Source organism: Atractosteus spatula, chromosome 1 (assembly GCF_055471065.1).
Source record: "Atractosteus spatula isolate fAtrSpa1 chromosome 1, fAtrSpa1.hap1, whole genome shotgun sequence".
Taxonomy (NCBI): domain Eukaryota; kingdom Metazoa; phylum Chordata; class Actinopteri; order Semionotiformes; family Lepisosteidae; genus Atractosteus; species Atractosteus spatula.
In genome coordinates this window covers 76,987,803-77,005,380 of record NC_142706.1, presented here as the reverse complement: position 1 = coordinate 77,005,380, position 17,578 = coordinate 76,987,803, and the positions used below count along the sequence as shown (strand labels likewise).

General features: G+C 44.4%; 2 protein-coding genes across 10 annotated transcripts in view; both read left to right on the top strand.

Annotated features, from left to right (window-relative positions):
• The window catches only part of znf638 (zinc finger protein 638), a 55,768-nt gene extending 52,025 nt beyond the window's left edge, over window positions 1-3,743 (top strand). For all 8 annotated transcript variants that reach the window (XM_088919839.1, XM_088919837.1, XM_088919838.1 and 5 more), the window contains exons 23-26: window positions 1,082-1,495; window positions 1,849-1,971; window positions 2,955-3,076; window positions 3,519-3,743. In XM_088919839.1, coding sequence (XP_088775965.1) covers window positions 1,082-1,495; window positions 1,849-1,971; window positions 2,955-3,076; window positions 3,519-3,566 — 707 coding nt within the window. In that variant the 3' untranslated portion in view covers window positions 3,567-3,743. The remainder of the gene's footprint in view (window positions 1-1,081; window positions 1,496-1,848; window positions 1,972-2,954; window positions 3,077-3,518) is intronic.
• An 8,605-nt stretch (window positions 3,744-12,348) lies between these two features.
• The window catches only part of dysf (dysferlin, limb girdle muscular dystrophy 2B (autosomal recessive)), a 130,060-nt gene continuing 124,830 nt past the window's right edge, over window positions 12,349-17,578 (top strand). For both annotated transcript variants that reach the window (XM_088919824.1, XM_088919827.1), the window contains exon 1: window positions 12,349-12,510. In XM_088919824.1, coding sequence (XP_088775950.1) covers window positions 12,423-12,510 — 88 coding nt within the window. In that variant the 5' untranslated portion in view covers window positions 12,349-12,422. The remainder of the gene's footprint in view (window positions 12,511-17,578) is intronic.

The window sequence follows — 17,578 nt, the reverse complement described above, 5'->3', positions numbered from 1 at the left end:
TCACCTCAGCAGAAGTTTAGTTGTCTCGTTGTGAATAACTGACGGTGATGATAATATGGCACTCCGCGTGCCTGGAAATTTAGTCTATTTTGTGGTGTAAATTGGAGTTTTTATACATTACTGTGTACATATTGCTTTCATTGTGGCTTAAAATGCACTCATCAGTGCTGATTCACACAACAAAATGTACAACACACAAGTTACTACATTTACTGTATGCACAAACAAGGTGTTTCAGAGGCCTAACTTTCTAATCACCCAGAAAACCTCAGACTGCTGCTAAGTATTGAACTCTTAAATGATGCCCACAGTGGCCACAATAAGAGATAAGCTGCCTTTTGTAATAAATGGAATACATCCTGCACTTAAATCTCTCTCTATGCCCCCTGGATGCCACAAAATAAACGTTCTAAAAGTGCACCCACAAGCAGGAAGGACGTCTCTAACTGAAGTATCTTTTACCCAGGAAACCCAAGTTCCCTAAAAACGCAGAATAGCACGTTCTATCTAGCAAGGTTCGGATACTCGGATGCAGTCACGTTTTGTTTGAATGATCGTGAAGTAGAGGCTTCCTTTCTTCTTTCCACTGGTGTTTTGTTTTTCTCTGGTAACATGCACAGGTAACTAGTTCAGCATTTGCATTCATATGGCCTTTTGTGTTTTTGAGGTCGTTTTATTTCGTCAGACGGTGTGCACTTAATGGGTGGTCCCTTACATTGTGCTCTCTACACGGACTCAGTACTGTTACTACAAGACTTTTTTTCCTTCTTCAGGTTAATCCCAAGTAGTTGTTAATTTCAATTTCTTTTCAACGAGTGTAAATTAGTTCAGGCGCTGCAGTTTTCTAAATGTTTATGAATGTAACTAAAACGCACATTAAAAGTCCAGGCCTTGTTGCTCCGTACCTTCTGATCACTTTTTTCCCCCTGGCTGACTTGACAGACAGAAGGGCTGTAGTTTGTTGTGACAAATAAATTAGAGGAATTGTTTGCGATTGGAGGGGATCGTCCCTTCCTTGACTGCATGACTCGATGCTCCACTGGAAACCCCTGTGTGAAGAATGACTGCTCTGTCTCCGCAGCCACGCTGGTGAGGAAACCTGGGCGAGGCGGACAGCAAGCCAGCTGGACAGCGGCTGAAGTGAAGGAGGAGGAGCCCGAGACCCAGGCAGAAGCGGACGTTAACCCTGTGGATGCAGCTCCCAGTCCTTCTGTGCCACAGGACCCAGCCTTTGATGCTACAGGATCCCTGTCACTCAGAGACTCTCTGCAGGAGCCCAGTCCAGGAGCAGTAAAACAGGAACCTGAACCTAGTAGAGAAACTGAACATGAGGCCTCAAGGACTCCTCAGCTGAGGACTGGTCCCAGTGAACTCCCTGCTTCAGCGGAGCTCTCCAAGGTCAAACTGGAGCCCTCTGACCCCACTTACCTAGTGGACAGCAAAGCAGACAGGAGTCTTGTGGTGAAGCAAGAGCCCCCAGACACCAGAGTCAAAGGTAAGAGAGACAGAACTGGGAAGTTTTCACTGTAAATCTTGCTGAAATTTCCTTGTCAGGTTCTATAATGTCCTCTGAATGACCATTGGTTTTGTCTTGTAGTCTTAAGTTGTTTTTTATTTTGAGTAGTGCGATAATTTTCCCTTTCACCAGAATCTGGGCACCCAAATGGATGGAAAGTCCACATAACCAGCACAAACCGCATTTATAAGTTGATTCTTTTTTACAGTTTGGGTCACAGTTCTTAATGGTGCGCTTTGTGAACTACGGCACATGAGGCTGCTGTTTCTGGATCGCAAATGCCCCGTCATATTCCAGAGAGAAAGTGCTAATGATTTCTTTGTTGGCTTTAGAAGAGTCCAAACTGCGACGGGACACGGTTGCACTGGAGGAGCCCCAGCCGAAGAAACCGCGATCTGCCTTTCCCTTATCCAGCAACTTCAAGATGCCTCCCTTCAACCCCCAGAGCCCTATTGGCAAGTATCCGTCAACTCTCATAGTAGTTTCATAAGCACACTCTTTGACCGCTCCTTAAATTTAAATGAGACAGTTGTAAAGGGCTCTTCTGCTCTGTGTACATGAAGCCTTTTGTTAGAAGCATGTACAAGCAGTGGTGTTGAATGGTGTTTCCTAGTGTGCAGCCAGATGAGGCATGCCAAATGTTTGGAAAATGAGCCCCTGAGAAAAAGGAAAGACTGAAATGAACAGTAGACCCTCACTACTGCTCTTTTGTAATCATTTCTTTCTTCGACCAGATGTTAATGAAGGCCACAGCCCTCACGTCTTGCTAGTAGTAGAGTTCAGTTCTCAGCCTGTAGCAGCTTTGGTGACGATTATTGGGAAAAAATAAAATATAGACCTGGGCGAAGATGATTTCAAAAGTTTTTGTGAGACTGTAAACCCTGACAGTTCCTTATGGCCTGTTTCTGTCACTGGCATTGTTTTCCAGAACTGTTTTGTGCTCTGTGCATTGTAATTTTTTACACATTGAGAAAAAACAGGTGCTAATCCATTCAGTGCCTCTTGGTTTCCTAATGGATGACCTTTAAAATCCATTTAGCTTTTCTCTGAAGATAAAGACAAATGTTTTAAATTAATCTGTTCATACTCGGGGATTCTTTCAAGGTTCATGCAAGATAAAATTGTTTCTTTTGGTTTTGAGGCTCTGTAGCTTCAGCTTTTGATTCGTAGGTCACTCAATTCTGGTTTAACTCACTGGCATTCATTTAGATTTTTGTAGTATATATGTTAAGTTGGTGGTAGTTTTTTTCAGGTCTTGTGGGATGAAATGTATCACTTGAAAGTGAAGGTGTCTCCATTGAAACACGCACTCTTACTATGTGAGTGTGTGACGTGTTGGTGTGTGTGTGTGCTGCTGCACAACACTTCTATTAATGCAGGAGTAACTTAGATGATGCTGACTTTCTGACTTGGGTTCTCTCCGCTGCTGTGCTTGCAGGATTGGAATTTGTGGTTCCGAAGACGGGTTTCTTTTGCAAGCTGTGCTCCTTGTTCTATGGTAGCGAGGAGGCAGCCAAGAAGATGCACTGCAGCAGCCTGAAACACTACCAGAACATGGAGGTATGAGAGGGGGCTGCCTCACTAGCCCAGAAACCTAAAATACTGGGGCTCAGTCTTGAGGCTGCGAGCTAAGTGGCCTTGGAAAACACTAATTTCCCTATTAAGTATGACAGCTATTTTAAAATAATGTAATTAAGTCCCCATGATGTATGTAAAGATTAGTCCAGTCCATCTGTCCACATATCCGCTAGGGATCAAGTAATAGGTTTATTCCATGCTGAAAGGAGAAGAAAACACAACGTTTCGGCTATTCTTTATTCTCTTTTCAGCATGGAATAAACCTAATACTTGTTCCTTAGCAGCCTACACATGCTGACGCAGCTACCCCCCTGAACTACCTCAGATATAAGCTGGTCCATCAAGAAACTGGATCCATGTTTTACCAGAAAATAACTTCAGGAATTTCCAAAAAGAATGACGCTCTCTCTTGTTTTGTCTGCAGAAATTCCTTTCAAAGCTGAAAGCGCAGCAAGCTGATGACACGACATAAGGATCAAAAGTCATAGCAGCATCCAGCTGACTCTCCCTGTCTTGTCTGATCTTGGTTCATGGGTCCACTTCACCGCTGTACATTCTTCCTTTGTTTTCATTTTAGAATTCACGATTTTATGAAAAATGAGAAATGCAGAACTGTGTACAATAATAAAACAAAACTGTTTTACTGTCAGATCCCTGTGATGCTTTTCATGAATCTTGGTCCAGATATGAGCTCTTTTTCATGATCTCATTTAACTTTAGTCCAAAACATCCATGAAATTACAGGCCACCAGACTGCAAACTTTGTTCTCACATTCTGCTGAAAATCTGCATAAATTAATACACTTTCTTTTACGGGGGTAAAGAAAGGTGCAAGCATGTCCATTTGCTGTTAACCAAATTGGTTACAGCCTTAGAGATATAACTGTAAACTGTTTTTTCTGTGAAGTAACTTGTTTTCAGTCTTATGTATTTTTCCTTTGTTTCTCTACATGATAGTTCTGCTGTTGTAAAATGTAATTCTATTCCTATTGATACCGGCTTCATTATTCCAGCAGTGTTCAACTTGGGGATCATTGCGGTCCCATGTTCATTTTTATGCCTGCCTTTGACTGCAAAATATGTTTTTAAGCACATGAAATTGACCAATGGTGGCAAGGTTTTAACATTTTCTAAAATCCAGTATCTAGCTGCTTTTGTCACTGCTGTAATTTCGCCCATTTGCCCTTTGTGCGCTCTCAGCGTCACATGGTTCTTTGTGTTATTTTCAAATGTGTGTAGGACAATATGGTTATTCCTCCTCTGCAACTCGGGCAGCAACAATTCAGCCCTTCACAGCAACTGTACTCAAAGGATTACATCAGAAATCTAATGAGATGCCAGTGGTATCACAAGAAAAAGAGAAACCACCTCTATCTAATTAACCAATTTATTTTCCAGTGGAACAGCTGCTTTCATTTTTGCCATTTGACCTTTTTGTGTTACAAGTGTTGCAGTGAAATTTCATATGGTTAACAAAGAGTTAAAAAATGAGATTCACCAAAGAGTTACTTAAATAAAAATTAAAAGTTATAAAGGATCCAAAAAACACAAGAGCATTAATACAAGAAAGTCTTAGATCTAAAAGTCACTCTGGGTCATGCTTTGATCTGGTAGGGAGTTTGGTGATCACAGTGTTAACACTTCCAGGCCTCACCCTCAGACCATTGTGAAGGTCTATACTCGGACACCAATTCCGACAACCACTCCGTTCCATTTACAGATGTGTCGCATTCAGCATTCCCGAGACCTTACCTTCATCGTGTTCAGCCTTAGCCAGGGTCCTTCTTGCCTCTTAAGTCTCGATGTTTCCATTGAAAGGACCGCAGCTCTGCGCCTCCGTACTGTCTGCGTTATTCTTTCAGGTCTACTGACGTCAACAAGCCTCCAGAATCTCCCTGCAGTGACTCCCTCTCTCTACTCTCTGCTCTCTCCCACTCCATTCTCCTCCCCTGCCTCTTCTCTCTGTTTCTGGTCAAGCAGTCAACCTGCACACCTACAGCCCCAGCCTGTGTTGCTTGGTCTCCCCCCTCTCCCCCATGCTTCTTTTCCCTGTCCACCGCAGGAGCCCCTGGTCCCTGTCTCCCCCTCGGCCTTCCGGGCGTGAGCGCTCTGAGGGGGTTTGCTCTGGTCCCGGGATTTCTCATTCTCCCCCGTGCTGTCCCTGGCACTCGGGCCTAGGCAGCTACAGCGATGGGTCCTCTCCACCATTCGCCCTTCCTTCTCTGGCGTCCAACGGGTTGGTACCAGCCTTCATCTCTGCCCAGTCCCATGCCTTCAGCCACATGTTACTATTACTCCTCCCACTTTGGGGGTTCAGCTCGAAATTCACTCCTATGAAGTTAAATTCCGAAAGCAGCAGCTCTTTTCCATGTTCTGCATCAGTCTAATCTGCAGCAGCTTTTCCAGCTGACAGCAGGTTCCACAGCCCAGTATTCCGGTTTACCAGTAGCCTTCCTCTTCCAACATCCCATCAAGCTTCTCTTCAGGTTCTCCAGAGCCTTCTGCTGCTTACCACTTCCTCTTCCTCGGGTACAGTAGCTCCGAATCGGCAGAGCAACGGGCATAAACACAGTGATGACATTGTCGTAACTTGCTTATACAAACTGGAAAACTAAGGAAATAACATTCTGCTCACCTGCGTGCATCAGCTAGTGGATCCTGTTCCACCTCTACTCTGTTGCGTGCTAATCTGCTGAGTTCCAGCGAAACCGTAGCCAAACAGACTTGCTCTTATCTTAGTGTTTTCAACTCTGATTGTGTTTTAGGGGATTCTGCTGGGGGATTCTGGGCCAAATTCCCTCAGCCAGGCGAGCTACACCAAATGTAATCTGCTTATGTCGTCTCTCTCTTGCATTTTTTAGGATCTAACAAAAGTACTGAAATGGAATGATATGAAGTTATAATTGATATTTGGGAGGATGGTTTGATCGTAATATTGCACATTTCTACTCACCTGTGTAAGTCTCACACCTCGGACTTCCTTTCATGTATCTCTGTCACATTCCCACTGCTTCCCCATCCACACCCCTGCAGCAGCTCCCTGGCTCATTCCTTGCAATCTGAGGGGGTTTGGGCTGCCAGGTACCTCCTGTCAGGCACGCTACACAAGACATTCTCTTACATCTGTTTCCACTGTAATTTCCTCAATTATGAATGGAGTTCACAAGTTGCTTTGGATAAATATCCAACGAATGAATGTTCATAGATGTAATTAAGACTCTCAGAGTGGGAACTGGAGAGTGGGAAAGATCATGTATGCTAGGGGTCATCAGCTCTGCTTCACGATGACCACAGAGTTTCCTGCTCTCAGGGCAGCTGAGCTCATAGCCACCTGTTTACCCCTAGGAACTGGAAATACAGGAGGTGGGATTTCACGTCAGTTTGGATTCATAAGGTTGAGTACCATCCAGTTTCTCCCTAAAAGGATTTGAACGAGGTGCCGGAATCACTGTTGGGAGTTATCATGAATAACTCGGCAGCAAGAGCAACATCTCAGCCGTGTCTAAAGTTGAGAGGGATCATTCAGGGGGTTAAATGTAATACATAATCACATATATATAATACTTTTCATCCCAAAGGATCCCACAGCTCTTTATACATACAGGAGGGGACCCACGTCTTCCACCACTGCCATAAGACACACAACATCAGAGAAGGGTTCTCTTCTGCTGCCCAGGGGTGCTCCCTGCATGTTGGTTTCCTTTTGTGTTCTCTGGGTGACCTCTTGCTAAGGGGTTATTAACAACATCTCAGTTATTGAACAAACAAGGGATATGATGAGAGGAGGCTAGAGCCCTTGTGTTTGTAGTAGTTGATTGATCCAAAGATCTCATCCTGTGACCTAATTCTGAGAATCTCTGTTTCATGAAAGAAGATGTTATCAGCTTCAACTAAATGGTTGGTTTTCTCGTCTCAGATCACAAGAGAGTTCAATTTATTGGCCATATACAATTTTTTGTATTAGGAATTTGTCTTTTTCACATACCCCAACTTGCTCTCCATGAGACACACAGACAGGGAGAGAAGCTTGGGGTCAGAGGGCAGGGTCAGCCATTTATACGGCGCCCCTGGAGCAGTTGGGGTTAAAGTTTCTTAGCCACAGTGCCACCGCCCTGCCCTGCCCTGCCCCGCCCACAACAACACTTTGTGTAAAGAAGGGCAAAGTGCGAAGTCCACTGGACTGAACTGAATAGAGATTTGGAATTTTCTTGTCAAAACTGCAACTCACAACTGGCAACCTACTGAAACTCAGGAAGTATGAGCGTGGCCAGTACCTGGATGTGAGACCTCCTGGGAAAAAGCGTTCTGGTGCACTATGGCAGCTGTCGCATCATCCAGGCGGGGCTGCACACTGGTGGTGGTGACGAGTCAGGAACTGCTGCTCTCACTGAGGTGAGCAGGAGCTTTTGTGACCTGAGGTTCACATCCTTACTCTCGCAAGTAGTGCCATTTTTATAGATAATATATTGTCTAATAATAATCTCTTCTAGATCTCTTTTTATCTACAGTGGATATAAAAAGTCTACACACCCTTATTGAAATTGCAGGTTTTTGTGATGTAAAGCCAGAAATCAAGATAAATCATGTCAGACATTTTTCCATATTTAATGTGACCTTGCAACCAACAAAATTAAAGAGAAAAACAAATAGATAATTACTAGGAAAAATAATCGAAATTAAAAAACCTGGTTGCATAAGTATGAACACCCCTATAAAATGGGGGCTGTAGCTGTGTTCCAAGTTAACCAAACACATTCAAAATCATGTCCTAAGGTAAGTAGCATACACCTGCCATCAATGAAAGTGATTCTAATTAACCCCTGATAAAAATCAGCTGTTTGTGTAGGATTTCCTTGAAGCTTTCGTGGTTACATCCTACTGGGATAGCCATAGTCCGCAAGGAGCTGACAAAACATCTACGGGGTCTTACTGTTGAAAGGTACCAATCAGGAGAGGGGTATAAATGAATATTAAAGGCATTGGGTGTACCATGGAGCACTGTGAAGACTATCATCAATAAATGGAGAAAATGTGACACCACAGGGACAAGATCAGGACAACCCTCTAAAGTTGATGACAGGACAAGGAGAAAACTTATCAGGGAGGCTACCAAGAGGCCTACAGCAACATTAAAGAGCTGCAGGAATTACTGGCAGGTATTGGTCACTTCTCGTGTGTGACAATAATTTCCTGTATTCTGCACACATCTGGGCTATGGGGTAGGGTGGTAAGACGGAAGCCATTTCTCACAAAAAATAACATCCAAACCCATATTAATTTAGCAAAAAAATATATTCAATCACCCTAATACATGTGGGAAAATGTCTTATTGTCTGATGAGACAAAGATTGAACTTTTTGGCCTTAATTTTAAAAGATATGTTTGGTGCAAAGACAACACAGCTCATCATCCAAAGAACACCATACCTACTGTGAAGTGTGGTGGTGGCAGCATCATGCTTCGGGGCTGCTTCTCTTCAGCTGGGACAGGGGCTCTAGTCAAGATAGATGGGATAATGATTAGCTCAAAATATCAAGATATTTTGGCACAACCTGCTGGCCTCTGTCAGAAAGCTGAAGATGAAGAGGAATTTCACCTTCCAACATGATGATGACCCAAAGCACACATACAAGTCAACCAAAGAATGGCTTCAGAAAAGGAAGATCGAAGACTTGGAATGGTCCAGTCAGAGCCCAGACCTCAATCCCATAGAAAACCTGTGGAATGACCTAAAGAGGGCTGTGCACAGGAGATCCCCTGGCAATTTGAAGGAGCTTGAACTTTTTTTGCAAGGAAGAGTGGGATAAAATTGCAAAGTTGATAGAGACTTATTCACAAAGACTTACTGCTGTAATAAATGCAAAAGGTGCTGTGCTTCCACAAAGTATTAGTTGGAGGGGGGTGTGCACACTTATGCAACCAGAGTGTTGCAGGTTTTTTTATTTAAATTATTTTTTCCTAATAATCATCTATTTGTTTTTCTTGAATTTTGTTGGTTGCAAGGTAACATTTAAATATGGAAAAATGTCTGACATGATTTATCTTGATTTCTGGCTTTACATCACAAAAATCTGCAACTTCAATAAGGGTGTGTAGACTTTTTATATCCACTGTAACAGTATTATTATTATAGGTAATGAACTTTTAATTCTCAAGGAGTTTGGGCCCCAGTTTAATGTTTGAGAAACTTGCCCAAAGACGATTTGCTCCACCAACACGAGGATCTCCCTCCCAGGCCTGAGCAGGTCCAGCTTTCTGAGCTCCAATACAGTTAGACCATGACACTGACAGGTCTGTCATTGCAGGAGTCTCCACAAAATGAGGACGAATCCAGGTGGAAGGTAAAGAACAAAATCCAGTTCCGTTTTTATTGATATGTGGACCTAATTATTCTATTTCAGATTATAATAATATTACCAAAGTAATTCCCAAACATTGGGATGAATTTATTATTTTACATGAAACGTACTTTAATTTTGTATAAAGCTGTATTATGACAATCATCTGCTTTGCTGTACTAATTAACTCCAAATTCACTTTTTCTTTCTAGGAAAACGATGATCTGGTGCTACAATACACAGTATTGTAATAAAAGCAGTAGTCTATTGTGAAAGTAAGACATTTTTACAATATTGGTCTTATTATGAATATTTAATCTTTGAGTAATTCAGGTGTTAAATCCATTGCAGGCAATTGATGCATTTTTGGATTCTTGGCAATATTCTTAGCAGTCATGGGAGTGAAGTTTCCCATCTGTTTCTATATACAGAATTGTTGGACTTCTGCTATAATGTGCTACAGGCAAAAGACAAACCCATTGTGAGACATGTGCCTGGGCCCACTACATTACTGTTCAGTTAGCACATAACTCCTACCTCACTGTATGAGCCCTTTCAACCCTGTCTGCTTCATTCCTCTCGCAAACAGCGTTAAAACCCCTTGGCTGATATCTGACACAAGGAAGAGGACACCATGCCTGTGGCCCATAACAGCTACAGTATCTGTGCAACAGTGGGAGTGGTTTGGATTTCTGCATGCCTTCAGAAAAGGAGCATCGCTGTAGGCAGGGAATAGCAATGATTAATAAGCAGTGAAACACTCTTGTGTATGTTCTAACAGGACAAGGCAAGGAGAGCATACCCCAGCACAGCCTGCTCTCACAGACCAGACACAAGCCATTGTGAGGGAGCAGCAGGTTTCATCCAGGTCTCGCAGCTCATCTGGGAGTCTGAGAGGTGAGCATAATCCAGACAACTGGAATTCATACGACAGGGGTGGGCGACGCAGGACCTGGGGGGTGGTGTGTCTGCTGGGCTTCACTCCAACCCAGCTGCTAACAATCTACTGTAGATCAGCTCATTGTTGGCTTATTGGGACCAATTGATCAGCTTCTCCCAGCTCTTCAGGTGCTGCAGCTTTAAGGAGACCCAGAAGACCTGCAGACACACAGCCCCCCAGCACCAGGACTGCCTACACCTGCCTGACAATAGAGGAAGAGAACTGAAGAATGCTGTTGTTGTTCTATGTGACCTCAGTGAGTTCCCATTAAGCACTGAAGGTGTGAGGAAAGGGTTAGAGTATGTGGGACGGACAGAGTCTGATGAAACTCTTAGCTGTCATTTTGTAAATGTTAAGGATTCGGCCAGTGAAACCGAAACCAAGTAATGAACCCACTTGCAGGAGCCGATAGAGACAAGTCGTGATCCAAATACCGTAGACGAAGGAGAGAGCCGAGAGTCCAGGGGAAGCCAGAGATCCAAACTGGAAGAGAGCAACCGAAGCCGAGCCATAATCCAAAAGACGTAGTAAAAGGGGAGAAACCAAAGTCGGAACCAGAACAGTACCAAGAGGTAGAAGGCGTAGCGCAACTAAGTAGCTCGAAAGGAAAACTAATACTGAGCGAGGAGGTAGGGAAAGACTAGTGCTTAAATACAAGATGAGACAGAGGTGTGGTGGTGAAAGCGTACACTGATAGGTAGACTAATGAACTAAGACTACGCCTTCTTCTGCCTCTTTCGTTGCCGGGAGGCAGGGATCGTAGCAGTAAAATAAAAATTCATTTGTTTTAAGTTATATAACCATGTGGACACGTGCTCTTCATTTCCACAAGCATGTCATAGAGGGGAAGGGAGATGATGGCCTCTAGTTTGGACACCAATCTCCTCTCAGCCACTATCCCCAGGGGGTCCAGGTCAGACCAATTACAGAGCTTGCTCTTCTGATGAGCTTGTTTAGCCTGTTAGCATCCCCTGCTCTAATCCCAGGGCCCCAGCACACCACCGTGTAGAAAATGGCACTTGCTACAACTGACTGATAGAACATATATAGCATCTTACTGCACACATTGAAGGACCTGAGCCTCCTCAAGAATCAGAGTCGTCTCTGGTCCTTCAAGTAGATGGCCTCGGTATTCTTGGACCATTCCAGTCTATCATCAATGTGAACGCCCAGGTACTTGTACGAGTCAACTATCTCCATGCCACTCCCATGGATGCAGACAGGTTGGACCCTCTTCCTCTTGAAGTCCTTTCTTGAAATCACCAACTCCTTCGTCTTTGCCACATTCAATTGCAGGTGGTTCTCCCCACATCACTCCACGAAGCTGCTGACCAGTCCTCTGTACTCTTCCTCCTGCCCACCCTCAATACATCCCACAATCGCTACCCAGGCTGAAGGAACTGAACCTTTTTAGTTTTGACAATGAAATTCCAAATTTCTGTTCAATTCAGCCCAGTGGACTTTGCACTTTGCCCTTCTTTACACAAAGTGTTGTTGTGATCTGGGACAAGAAAACCAACTATTTTGTTGAAGTCGAAACCCTATCTTCTTTCACGAAACAGAGATCCTTAGAATTAGGTCACAGGATGAGATCCTTGGATCAATCAACTACTACAAACACAAAGGCTCTAGCCTCCTCTCATCTTATCCCTTGTTTGTTCAATAACTGAGATGTTAATAACTCCTTAGCAAGAGGTCACCCAGAGAACACAAAAGGAAACCAAGATGCAGGCAGCACCCCTGGGCAGCAGAAGACAACCATTCTTTGTTGCTGTGTGTAGAAGGCTGGCCTGTGGTCTGAGTGTGAGCTGAGAGCACAGAGAGTGGGCCTCTTGCCCTTTAAGCAGCTGGTGTCAGTGATTGGAAAGCCTGTGTGCCAGTGCGCGCGTGTGTGTGTGTGCGCCTGAGTGTAAGCAAGTGATCAGAATCTCTTCAGAGCCGGACGAGCAGCAGCAGCAGTGCGCCAGTCTGGGACAGTGGGAAACGCCTGCGCTGTGGTCAGAGGACCGTCTCTGCTCTACCTCTCCAGCTGCGTCCCGCCTGCCTCCTCATGCTGCGCGTGTTTGTGCTCCGTGCTGGGAATGTGCTGACGCCTGACACGGACATCAGCGATTCCTACTGCTGCGTCACTTTCCAAGGTAAGAGGCTGAACACAGAGGCAGACACTTTCGCCCGTTCCTCTGTCCCTCTCTCTGCTGTGGCTGGAGCTATTATTGGAACAGCCAGGCTCCTATTTCTGCTTCCCATCTATCTGAGGAGTCCTGTTACACTGCAGGCAGGCATGTGCTCCTGAAGTGAGTGAGGCTCAGAGTAAATGCAGCCTGGGGGTTATGGGGGTTCTGCTCCACTGAAACCACTGTTGCTGTCTTCTCAGTTCTGTGTCATAGCACTCTGCACAAGATCAGGGTTTTACAAGTGCTTATGTGTGGTCACCAATGTTTTCCTGACAGTATAAAACAGAGCCGGAACACCTTTAGTTTTGTCAGTGTGTTTTGAGCTAATCGAGTGTTACTTAAGGGGAGACTTTGGTTTGTCTCTGTAGTGAGCAACCACAGACCTCCGCGGCAGATTCTTACTAACTGAAGATCAATAACTCTTGGCTAATGTGATTGCTGCAATTTGCCTTTGATAGAGCTGGAGTCAGGGCTGTTTTAGTGGGCTTGTGCCTCTGCTGGGGAGAATGATTTTCTTTAGTGCTCCTTTGAACCATAAATTAGAATGCAGTCAGTGTCTCCAAGGCTGGCAGCCATCGTGTGAAGCACTGTTATGCCTATCTGTCTGTAGCCTTCCACAGGAGACAGGTAGCTTGATCTGGCCAGTCTGAGACTCCCTGGGGCAGTAATCAAGTCAATGGGTGAAGGGATGCAGAAGAGGAATGTATCTGGGCCTCATTCGTGCTTGTGACTGAATTACAGAACTCCACGTGCTTTGACTTGGCAGAGTAGGAAGGCTTGACATGATACACATCATGTAAATGGAGAGTTATAGGTTCCTCTATAGCCTGGATCTCTGCCCAAACTCCTCAGACATTGCTCATTCCTGTGTGCAGAGTGTATAAGGACTTCAATGCAGAAACAGGATCGATGAGGGAAATCGCCATCTTAATTTTGTTTTTTGTTGTTTATTTTTTCTGCTTTAGTGATTAGAATGAGAACTAGTATTTTCTTTTAGGAATGGTGCAGTGGTGAGCATTGCTGCCTCGAAGTGCTGAGACCCTGGGCTCAGTTCCAGACCTGGGGTGCTGTCTGTGTGGAGTTTGCATGTTCCTCCTGTGTCTGCATGAGTTTTGTCTGTGATCTGGTTTCCTTCCACAGTCTAAAAACATACTGGTTAATTGGGAAGATCAGCCCTGGTGTGAGTGTGTGTTTGTCTGTATGTCCTGTGATGCACTGGCATCCCATCCAGGGTATATCCTGCCTTGTGCCCATTGCTTGCTGGATAAGCTCCGACTCTCTTGTAACCATGAATTGGAAGACGTGGTTAGAAAATGGATGGATGGATTTAAGTAACTGCTTAGCCCAGTACAAGTATGTGGTGAGTCCAGCGTGTAACCCCACAAGGGAAGATCTGTCCATGGCAGCTCACACATGTGGAATTCAGGGCACAGAGAAAACTGCATGAACAAGAAGTGATCATGCAAACTCCACACACAAGGATCCAGGATCAGTGCTACCTGCCATGCCACTGTGATGCCTGACATGCAGTATAAACAATAAAATAATAATAAAACAGCTTTAGCCCTCAAAGAGAGCATTTTATAATGACAAACTATATGTTTTCCTTTTTCTGTGGAGTCACTGCGTTTGTTCTTTATTGAGAGATAAAGAAGAGGAATTTTAATAAAGTCCAGTTTCTCACAACAGTTGTCCAAGGTAGCATCAGACATGTATATGCTGTTTAATCAGCCCTTTGAAAAAATGAAAGGACCGATCTGCCAGCACCATGGGTCTCCTGACAGCTGTTTGTTTCAGGCAGAGCTTGATCCAGCTATAGACTTAGCCTCGTCTCTGATGGTAACGAAGGGGTCAGAGGTCACACCTGGGCTTAAATGCTCCATAAACCTGATCATATGGAGGGGAGGCCAGTCTCTGACTCGGTTACCAGACACGCAACTTGAGTGGGAATCAGCACAGCCATGGACATGCAAATATTGCCAACTGTAGTATAAAGAACCTGAGTTTGGAAAATGTTATCACTATACCATATTTTCGAAAACATGGTAGTCAAAGGAAAAGGGCCGAAGTGAGATGTGCTGTGAATTGAATAAATAGCGTTGACCTTTTATTTCCTTCCTTACCCCCTTGGTAAAGCTATTTTTACAAAGACAGTCAGTTGCGAAGGCTGCTAAGGTTGGATTAAGCTCAAGTATTGGACAGCTGGTCAGTTACATTTGTACAGCAGGAAGTACAACTGCATTTCCTTTTTCTGCTTCTGAAAATCCGAATTTCGTAACTGTCATGATCAAGATCTTTACAGAGTTTATGGCAGCTTCAAACAGCTTCTGCGCTGATGAAGATGTAGTCTAGAATATAAACTGATCAACATCAATGGAAGGCATTTGTGAAGTCCTCTTTCAGGTCCAAGTAGCTGATTTCTCTGAGGATCTCATTCAGACATGTTTAGGGAATCCCAGAGCCGTGCTGTCTGCCCCAGACTCCCACAGCTCTCTGAGTAATGAGGTATCTGCCTGCCCGAGTCAGGAAGATTGTATTTCTGTTCATATTTCCAAGACCTGTGTTTTTTCACTTTCCAGCAATGAATAAGTAATGTTATCACTTGCATGTAACCTGGTCTGGATTCTGGCTGCCGAATTCTATGCATTAAGTTCAAGTTCAAGTTTATTTGTCATTCCAGCCATATACAAGTTTACAGTGGAACGTAATATCGTTCCTCCTGGTCCACGGTGCAATTACAGACAAGGCACTGACATAGATAATGTAGACAGGACTAATAATACTAATATTGATAAATAAGATCGTACAAACTGAGACAGTGTACACCGGAACAGAGGCAGTGTACAAAGGATATACTGTATGCATAGTGCAATTTAACTGTTACAGAATAGTATAAAAAATACATCACACAATATACACTAAACACTGGGGAAGTTTAAACCCTGTTTCTGGAATTGAGGTGGGTGCCAGTAGATTTCAGGGTGCTGAGGAGCCTGACAGCCTGCAGGAAGAAGCTGTAACAGAGTCTGGGGGAGCTGGCCCGTACACTGTGATATCTTTTCCCAGATGGTAGGAGGACAAAGAGTTTATGGGAGGGGTGGGAGGGGTCATCTACTATACTGGAGGCCCTGTGTAAGCAGTGTTTGTGACAGGTGACAGAAATGGAAGGGAGGGAGACTCCAATGATCTTTTCAGCTGTTTCCACAATTCAGGGTCTTGCGGTCCGAAGCGTTGCAGTTCCCAAACCAGACAGTGACACAGCTGGTCAAGGTGCTCTCTATGGTGCTTCTGTAGAGAGTGGTAAGAATGAGCTGGGTAAGGTTCGCCCTCCTCAGTTGCCCCAGGAAATAGAGATGCTGCTGTGCTTTCTTGGCTAGGGAGGTGGTGTTGAGGGACCACGTTAGGGCATCTGTAATGTGTACACCAAGAAACTTGGTGCTTCTAACTGTCTCCACAGGGGAGCCGTTGATGTACAGTGAGGAGTGATCTTTTGTTTTATCTACTTTACGAGACAAGTTGTTGTTTGTGCACCAGTCCACTAGTTGCTCCACCTCTCTGTGTGGTGACTCATCGTTTTTACGAATGAGGACCACCATCGTCGTGTCATCAGAAAACTTGATCATGCAGTTTGAACTGTGGCAGTACAGTCATCAGTCATCAATGTGGACAGCAGTGGGCTGAGCACACAGCCCTGGGGGGTTCTGGTGCTCATTGTGGTGGTGCTGGAGATGTTATTTCCAGTTGCAGAGGGAGGTGCTGGAGTTCAGCAAGCTCAATTTTCCTATCAGCTTCTGAGAAATTATTGTATTAAATGTTCAGCTGAAGTCAATGAACAGCATTCTTACATAAGAGTCTTCCTTATCCAGGTGGGACAGGGCCAGGTGAAGGGCAAGAGATACAGCATCATCAGTAGGCCAGTTGGGGTGGTATGCAAACTGAAGGGGGTCCAGAGGGGTAGGGAGTCTGGACTTGATGTGGCTCATGACTAGGCTCTCGAAGCACTTCATGATAAGTGCTGTGAGTGCCACGGGGCTGTAATCACTGAGGCAGGACACGGCTGACTTCTTCGGCACTGGTGTAATAGTGGTGGATTTGAAGCATACGGGGATGACTGCGTGGCACAGGGAGATATTAAACACATCTGTAAAGACATCAGCTAACTGATCTGCTCATTCCTTGAGCACGCGACCAGGTATATTGTCAGCTCCAGCAGCCTTACTTGGATTAACTTTTGCTAGTGTCTTACTCACATCAGCTGCGGACAGCTGATCATTGGGAGGAGGTATAGTCTTCCTCACAGGCACAACATTCAGTGCTTCGAACCGTGCATAGAAGTTAAGTCTGCATTGCTCCTGTGATGGGATCTTCAACCACTGACAATTTTGAGCCTTCTAGGACCAGAAATGAGTTTCGTTCCCCTATGTGATGATTTTGTTCAACATGCTTATTGCTTTCACTTATAGCCAGCAGATTAGGGTATTAAGGCACTTTATCAAGCAATGTATGTTTTTAAATTGCATGCCAGAATAACAGGTGCCCGGAGAAGCAGCATGAACAGCTTGAAGATGTTGATGCATATATCTCACCAGATCTAGAAATGTTTACTGTCTTAGCTGTTCCAGTTTGACAACTGCAGGAGCTTAAGACTGGAAACCACAGAAGACCAGTCATCAAATTTGGTTTGTTCCATAACTAAGTGAAAATAAAATTTCACCAGGCAACTTAAGCAGTTCAGAGTTTGGTCCTCAACTACCTGAAATTGAAAGCTGTTCCAGAAACCCACCACTCCAATTTAAAGAACTAAATGTTCTTTCTGGGGGGGTGCTTATCAATACTGAATCCGATGTTCTATTCAGTTATATTCTTTAATAGTCTTGGTAGTGTGTTGTGGAGTTTTAACTTCTCTGTTTTTCTATTGCTTCCCCAATTTGACCTGACGGGTACATGGGAAAACCTTCTGTGCATGAACATCCAGATTCCTGTTTCATGCGTTGTGGAGTCACTGGTGGGGTCATGTTGCATGTACCAGTGT